At 33.3% G+C, this 9651-nt stretch overlaps 1 protein-coding gene across 3 annotated transcripts in view; it reads right to left on the bottom strand.

Moving 5' to 3' along the window:
* The window catches only part of LOC106875235 (follistatin-related protein 5), a 370169-nt gene that overhangs the window by 12686 nt on the left and 347832 nt on the right, over positions 1-9651 (bottom strand). For all 3 annotated transcript variants that reach the window (XM_014923295.2, XM_014923296.2, XM_052966672.1), the window contains exon 13: positions 7132-7312. In XM_014923295.2, coding sequence (XP_014778781.1) covers positions 7132-7312 — 181 coding nt within the window. The remainder of the gene's footprint in view (positions 1-7131; positions 7313-9651) is intronic.

Genomic DNA, 9651 nt, shown 5'->3' with positions numbered 1-9651 from the left:
ATATATATATATATATATACACACACGTACATATGCACACACACATATGTCTGCGTGTGTATCCATGGGTGCATGTATAAGCCATCAGAAACCAGCTCATCTGAATCAGATATTGGAGCATGCCAGATCCTGTCAAACTGACCAACCCATGTCGATATGGAACATGGATGATAAATTTATATATATATATATATAAGCATACATACATACATGCACACCCACATACACACACGCTCACACATGCACACACACGCACACACGTACACACACACACACACACACACGTACAGACACACACAAACATATATTTATTAGCAACTAAATTAACACTACAGAAAGAGCTTAACAAATTATAAGAATAATAAAAAAAAATATACAGTACAGTACTGATTCTATTTCACAGATTTTCACCTATTGTGGGGGGTTTTGGAAAGTAACACCTGCGATAGTTGAGGGATTACTGTATACAGGTGTAACAAATGCAACAGAAAATTTTATAATTGTAAACATAGAAAATCTTTTTTTTTTCCATTCAAGCTACAAAAATCTGTCAGACCAATTTTACAAATTTGGGTCCTTATCTTAGTTGGAAATGGGGCAAGATACCTGCTTTGCATGTGTGTGTGTGTGTGTGTTTGACCTTCCTTAATCATGTTTTACTCTCTCTATATTACATTTAGTATTTAGGACTGGCAATATGATGGTGTTAGGGTAAAGCAGTGAGCTGGCAGAATCGTCAGCACACCAGGTAATATACTTCAGTGGCATTTGGTCTGTCTTTATGTTCTGAGTTCAATTTCAACTTGAGGACCACCTGAACACTGAGATCGATGCAATCGATATAATCACATCACTCAAAATTGCTGGCATTGAGCCAAAATTTGAAACCAACATATTTTCACCAATCTTTTCTATGCTATACAAAACCGTCCAAATGTATCCATAACTCAATGAAACACATCGATACAGGCTCACAAATATTGTCATTACTACTCCAAGCAGTAAAGAAAACCAAAAATATATAACTACATATCTAAAGAACAATATATAGTCTATAGATTTCTTGTTTCCAAACTAATGCCAATTGCCGTATCTACATTTCATCTACGTACTTCTGAATGGTTTGTTAATTTCCTCTGTTTGCCATAAGATTCTTTGTCTGTTCAGGTATCCACTTAGAAAAGTACTTATTCTCAAGTAAACACAATCGCTGAATGTGAAATATAAAATTGCATCGTATTTTCCAACTTCTTCAGTTATTTCCTAAGGTCGATGTTCTTCAATATAAACATTTGTCTTCCATCTAATATATAGTTTTTATCATTATCATCATCATCATCATCATCATCATCATCATCATTATTATTATCATCATTATCATTATTATTATTATCGTCATTATTATTATTATTATTATTATTATTATTATTATTATTATTATTATCATTATTATTATTGCTAATATATGTTTTCTTTCCTTTTATAAAGAAGGAAAACCAGAAAATAAAATCTTAATTTACATTTAATATATGTGTATACACATGTGTGTGTGTGTGCATGTTGTTTATGTGTGTGTGTGTGTGTGTGTGTGTGTGTGTGTTTATATATATGTATGTGTGAATGTGCCTGTTTATGGGCATTTGTGCATGTATATATATATATCAATGGTATATGTGTATGTGCATGCCAATATTGGTGTGTGTCCCCTTATCTATCCCTTGCACTAACCAAATCTTAAAAATCTCATACTTAGTTGATAGCATCAAACACAGGAGAAATCAATCACATCCCAATCAAACAGAGAAGAGATTAATCTTATCCCATCAAACAGAAGATTGATCATTCTTGTCCCAATCAGTAGAGAACAGGTGATTAAGAAGTTTACTGTCTAACGACCCAGTATTCTGATGATCCTGTGTTTAATCTTTCTTTGCATCACCTTGAGCAAGTATCTTTGTTGGATGACTCAAGTTCTGAGTGAAACTGTGTAATCCAGAATATGGATGGCGCCAGTTGATTGGCTTGATACCACCACCAGGCTCTTGGGTACTTTGAGTAAACCCCAATCAGTTTGAAGTATTTGATCAAGTTCTTTCCTCTAAACAAATCAATAAATCATAGCTTCTTTCTCTCTTTCCTTTTCACTGTTAAAACCCTGTCTAAAAGTTATGGGTGTCATGTTTCCCTTCCCCAACTAAGCAATATCTTACCCCTACCACAAACACATGAACTGGATATTGTTCTGAAGACCTCTCCAATCCAATGGGTCTGTGCTTTATTCCCAGATTCCATGGCACAAAGCAGACGAGAGAAAACCTTGTTCTTGGATAAGATTCTAGTCTATCATGAGTGAATATTCCTATCAACAAAACTAAACTTTTAGTGGAATTAGGTCATTAAATCGTTGATGTTTGTACACAATATTAAGCAAGCTGTGTGTAAAGGTGAGAATAGCAACACTAATATTTGCATAGGTTTCCATATTGTTTTATTATATGGAACATTTGTATTTATATATCAACAACAATTATTTGAATAAAACAGTAAATATGGGAGAGTGAATACAGCAGTTACAAGTCTTCATTGCATAAAATATTTTTATTACTTATATAAAAATTGTTCATGGTCATTAAAGATTAAATAAGTGGAAAGAGTGAGAACAGCTTGCCACACCACTGACCAACAGAGGTCTGAGTAGCATCTGAAGTTGTTTTGCTCCTGACTTCAATATTCTAGATTTTTATAACATTCAGTCAAAACTTCGCAAAACTTCAGCATAAATATCTGGCAAGAAAATTCACAAAACTTACTTTCAAGTTTACCACTTCTTTGGTTTCAGACTAGTCAGTGTGATTGATCAAACCATGCTTACATAGACATTGACTCCTTTTATGGCAATATAGTTAGAACATGTTCCCAAACTGGGGAATCTGAACGAGATGGTTCAAATCTCAGCAGATACTGTGCTACAACTCCAACAAAACTATTTAACAGTTTTAATGTTTCTTCTTAAAGTCAGTTGCACTCATTCTTCATTTATATGTTGCTTGTGAGTTAAGTAAGTTGGCTGCAGAGTACCAACCTTACACCTGGTCACCAAATACTTTATTAATTTCGTAATTCCTTTTCTTACAGGCAGTTTCATATTTATATTTGATGTTTCTGTATAAAGGCAGTACAAAGCACTTTTACCAAATGGGAATTCACAAGATAGAGGAGATAAATTTTGCAGCACTTCCTAGACACACTAAACATACCAATCCACAGTGAATTTAGAAAATATGATTGATAATTGTAACTTATAAATGCAATTCACTGCATTTATAAATATATTTATTATATTACAAAGAAATATCAACTAAACTTGACAGTTTTTTCAGATAATTCTTTTAAAATGTTTTTAGCATGCATGTATTATTCAAGGATGGAGCTTATTTGTCAACATCTCATGAGACTGGGAAGAGAATTTAAATATAAAGCCCACAACTTTTCTTTCCTTGGACAAGATATACATTTAAGATGTGTAACAAAATATACAAAATATATACATGAGAAAATATACAAAATATATACTAGAGAACATATATATATATATGTGTGTGTGTGTGTGTGTATACACTTTAATAGTAGCAAATTTATTCTAAGTGTCAAAGACTATATCTCAACATTTCTTGGAGAATAAGCTATTACTTAATTGAATACTTAAATATATATTAAAACTGCTCAGACTGAATCACATAACCCCCAGTATATCGCTGTTTGAAAACAGGAATGTAACACATTTGCACTTTATTACATTAACTGGTTTTCGAACTTTATGAACTATAAATTATGTGCAGTAATGTTGCTCTTAGTTCTGAAGTGATTTTGTAGTTGACTGATATTTTTACCATATTCTTGTGGCATGGAAAAATACATCATTTGCCAATGAAATACCTTGGAAATTACCATGGGTCTTCCCCAATGCTAGTTGGGAAGTTTTTGCTGTGGTTTACTGAAATCAGCAGACTGGAGGGTGAGTTGGCAGTAGTTGTAGTCAACTGCTAGTATCTGGCAGGTGGTCAGCAGTGGAGCGCATGTGATAGTACGGTATATCAGATGAATAATTTCAGGACAGTTAAAGCATATTATTGTGTCCAACAATAATATCCAACAACAAACCACCAGGAAGGCTGTCATTATTTGGTGATTTGGCACAACAACTGGCATGAGCATTCTGCTAGTCTGTGCACTAATTTTGTTTGATAACAAGCATTCGGTGTGTAACTACTGGATACTGCTCAATCTCATGGATTTAACTTTGGCAAGTATAAAAAGTATTTCCAAGAATTATATTTCCAAAACCCAAATGCATTTTCCACAATGCAGCTTCTACCTTACCACAAAATATGGTAACTTTGGACAACTCTCTTTGTCTTGGTCTCAGGAACAGACACCAGATATACAAACAGAATCACCTGAGGTGATTTAGTATTGAACCTGGAGGAGATTTTTCAGAAAATAAGCCCTAGTTTTTGTGAATCCATTCAAGATAGAAAAAGGATTTTCATTTACTAATAAATAAGGGACTTAGGTGGATACTCAAAATACTTATCAGTTCTCCTCCTCTTCTTCCTCCTCCTCCTCCTCCTCCTTATCAGCATCATCATCATCATCATCATCATCATCATCATCATCGTCGTGGTCATCATCATTTAACGACTGCTTTCCATGCTGGCATGGGTTGAATGGTTTGACTGAAAACTGGTAAGCTGAGAGGCTGCACCAGGTTCTGATCTGATTTGGCAAGGAATCTATGGCTGGATGTCCCTTCCTAATGCCAACCACTCTGAGACTGTAGTAAGTGATTTTACGTGCCACCGGCACAGGTGTCATTGATCTGACACCAGCATCAGTGACAAAGATGGTCTCACTTGCCTTGACAGGTCAACACCAGTATGGTATATTGTGAAAGGACTTGGTCATCTGTCATTGCTTCCATGAGGCACAACACTTGAACAGTGCTTTTTATGTTCCACCAGCATGGGTGCCAGTCTGACAGCACTGTCATCAGCCATGGCTATGATTTCACTCAGCAGGCCTTCAAAAGCAGAACATATCACCCAACAATTGAAGGCTGCTTTCAACAGGCCAGTTACATGACACTGGCATCAGCCAACAATCTGGTGGAGTTTAATGTTGTTGTGAGAACTGGAAACCAATTTTATTCCTCTCTAGTGAATGGTAGAATAGTTAGAATAAGCACAACCAGTTCAATACAGTTTTAATGTGAAACCTGTTGCCTGGCAACACAAAGTTTATGTTGAATACTCCATTTGTTGCTTTGTTTTATGTAAAGAAAATAATCCTTACTTCTTTATGTAGCAGATGGCCACATAAAGTAAATAAAAATATTTTTCTTTTTTAGTGTTTTGTGGAAAGTGGAGAGGATAAGATTAGTAAGTACCAACACATGATTCCTGAATTATAATTTACTGCTGGGGAAATATAATTCACAGCAGGTGAATTATAATTTACAGCTGGTGTTTCGTTATTTTTGTAGACAGGCAGAAACCTTAACTATCTCTATTCACCCATTTGTTTGAAAAGCTCTTCAAGATTTCAATATTATCTGCACTGATCTTAGAAGCTCATTCTTTAATGTAGACCAATGATATTTGGATAATATTAATGCTGTCAATATTATCTTTCTTTGAAATGTGAACGAATGAATGACAGAGTGTGTTTCTTGCAGTTTTACAGATATGACAGCAGACTGCTTTATGCATTTTGTGTTATGCATTTATGCATGTATCCATTATGCATTAGCACACAGTCAGAAATGAATTATCTTAATGTTTAAAAAACGTAAACTAAGAAGTTTTGTGCACAAGGGATTCTCTAATCAGCAACAGAAAATGATAGAGCCATGTTGTTTACCTCCAAACTATAAAGATAAATATTAGTTCATGACTCTATTACTAAAATCACTGCCAGCATTAATGTACCTTTCAATAAATTAACCTCTATTAACATCATAGATTCAACCAGGTTTACTATAAACTATAAATTTTTGATTGGGAACGGTGTGGATGATTGGTAAATCTGTCCAACAGCTGACATCTGCAACACAAGTTCAACTCATGAGTCAATCATTTCACTTTTGTATTCTAAATTTCTATAGTTAATAACCAGAAGAATATTAAACTCTACCAGTGTCACTTTCTCCTGCTGGTTTTATATGAAGCTAAATTTTGATAGAGTGTCCCCTTGATCCAATAATATCAATGCAAGTTGGTTAGACATAGGATATTCATATTACAAGAGATAAAGAGATTCTGTGCAATAACTAGCAGATGATTATTATGCTAACCAACATAATGTCATTGCTTGTGTACAGCCAACATGCATCCGAAAAGTCTACTCGTAAATGAAGATTATTGTGCCGAAACATTAAAGGGGAATCAAGATAAATTCAACAAAGGAAACATAAAACAAAGAGAAAAGAAGAAACATGCAAACACAATCACAATAAATTGAGAATATTTGGTCATGCACTCATGTATATATATGTATATATATATATATACATATATATATATATATATACATATACTCACATGTACAGTTAGAAAACATGGGGATATGTATGTATAGAGTGAACACAGATATTAAGCAATAATATTGATAAACAAATATACAAATAGAGAAATACAGGCATAGAGAAACACATGAAACATTTATATTTATAAGCACATGTAGCCATGGAGTCAAACTTGAAACACACATGCAAAAACACATACGAAAGCACAAAGCATGTGATGCAGGTCTATAATATTACACACACACATACACACATATATATACATACATATACATATATACATGTATATATATATGTACATATATATATATATATATATATATATATATATATATATACACATACACATATATACATATATATGTATATATATATGTGTATATGTGTGTGTGTATATATATATATATGTATGTATGTATGTAAATTCATATATATGATATATATATTATGCATCTTATATATTTTTAACATGCATTGAAGAGGGTTTTTTTTGTATTTTTGCCATTTTTTTGTTTTTTAGTCTATACAAATAGTGTAGAAAAACTCACCAAGTGGAATAAAAGCCAGATTTTCTGGTTCACAGCTATATTGGTTAAGATCAATATTCTTTATATATTTCATTTCTTCAATATCCAGTTTGAACAGGCCTCGCTGGCCGCTGTGAATCACGTAACCAAACAGGAAAGTCGGGTGCAAAGTGTTGGAGGGAGGCAGGAACAATTTATTTACCTGGAAAATATTAGGAAGATAGACAAGGATGAAAATAATCCCAAATACAATCATTGCAGATTCAGGTTGAGGTTTGGGATAAGTCAACCAAATATATATGGAATTCTTATTTGTACAGATCTGCACACCCACCTCTCTCTCTCTCTCTCTCTCTCTCTCTCTCTCTCTCTCTCTCTCTCTCTCTTTCTCTCTCTCTCTTACAAACATATCTATCTCTATTGATACATGCATACATACATATATATATATGCACACATACATATATATATATACACGTACACACATATATACATGAACACACACACATATATATATATATACACATACATACGAATGCGCACACATACAAACACATACGTATATATATATATATATATCTATATATATATATATGCACACACACATATACATTCACACACACACAGACATACATATACATGTACACACATATATACATGAATGCACACATATATATACGAATACACACACATACACACACATACATATATATCCATGCTCACACATTCACACATGCATATATGCACAAGAGTACTCATATAAACATATTTATACATATATATATATCCATATATATACACATATACACACATCTACATACACCTATATATACACACAAATGAGTTAGTGTTTACATAGGGTAAAGAGTAAAGACCCCTTTCGATCATGAATGACCATGGGATTGCACCTAAAAAGTTACCTTCTGAGGCTCAAGTCTGCTCAAGGTTGTTTGTGGAAGGCGGAACCATGTGAACCTGGAACCATGTGGTTGGTAAGCAAGCTACTTACCACGCAGCCACTCCAACTCCAAACTTATGCCAAATTTACTAGAGACCTGACTTCAGGCAAACATTGAAAATATCCCAAACAAATCCACCACAGAATTTATCACCAATGAGAGTCAGAAACATAGGCATTAAAAGAGGATAATGAACTACAGTGCTGATGGAAGCTACACAAAAGTAGATGCCACAACATGGTCTCTTTAAGCGTTAGAAACAGCAGTCAAACAAACCTCCTTTGAAACAGATATTCTATTATCCTTAAAATAAACGGATATATTGCATGATATTGTTCAAGATAGAAAATTAATGAGAAAAGAAGAATATGGAATGGTCAGTATTTGAATGTCTGTGATTGTAGTTCTCCAGAATCAGGGCTCAGTTGATAAGAAACAACATCTAAAAACTCTTATATTGTGTTCCAGGACTGTTCAGTGAAACTTAAAACTCAACCATTAATTTCGGTTTCCATGTAAACACCGCAAACAAAATGATAACCTTAAAATAATCATGTGTCCAATAAATATTTTTATCCTGTTCACTCAAATATCTCAATTTTCCATCTAAATAAATGGCTGCTTCGTTTCATGAATTGAAATTCAACTTCCTGACAGTAATTGAAAAGCCTTATATAAATATATATATATGTATGTATATACGTATGTATATATATATATATGTATATATATATATGTATATATGTATGCATGTATATATGTATATATGTATGTGTGTATATCTATATATGTATATATGTATGTATGTATATGTACGTATGATTTCATATACATGCATAATACATATACATATGCATGTGTACATGTTTGTTTATCTGTGCATGTAGCTGTGTATGTGCAGTTCAGCACGTTAATGTAGCAGAGAACAACACAATTGATATTCATAGATTTTAAATTAAATATCTATTAAAATTTAAAATATAGAAATTTAATTTAGTCACTGCAAATGTAGATTATGTTTTCCCCTAATATATTTAAGATGAAAACTACACACACAGCCTTATTGTAATATATTGAGCATTTTGGGAAGACATAATAAAACCATAACATTAAAAAATACAGCATTGAATGTTGTTAGATTATATAACTAAATGGTCTTGTGTTCAATCTCACATCTTGGGACCTTGGACAAATGTCTTCTACTGTAGCATTGTAAAAAGTATTGGTTCTGGTGCCACAGAAAAGGTACCAAAAAGTGTTGGTTCCACATAAAGAAGCATTAGTGATGATGCTACATAAAAAGTACAGGTGATGGTGCCATGTAAAAAGTACTGGTATGCCAGATAAACAGCACACAGTACACTTTGTAAAGTGGCTGACATTGAGCAGTGTGTCCAGACTATTGAACCTGATGCTCTTCCTGGCCCTGCAAGCACCTGACAAACTGTCCAACCCATGCCAGCATGGGAAACAGACATTAAATGATGATGATGATAATGAAACTATGGAAGTCAATCATCTATCTATCTATCTATCTATCTATCTATCTATCTATCTATCTATCTATCTATCTATCTATCTA

This window comes from Octopus bimaculoides, chromosome 3 (genome assembly GCF_001194135.2).
Source record: "Octopus bimaculoides isolate UCB-OBI-ISO-001 chromosome 3, ASM119413v2, whole genome shotgun sequence".
In the NCBI taxonomy this organism is placed as follows: Eukaryota; Metazoa; Mollusca; class Cephalopoda; order Octopoda; family Octopodidae; genus Octopus; species Octopus bimaculoides.
This window is presented reverse-complemented; position numbering and strand designations above follow the sequence as displayed.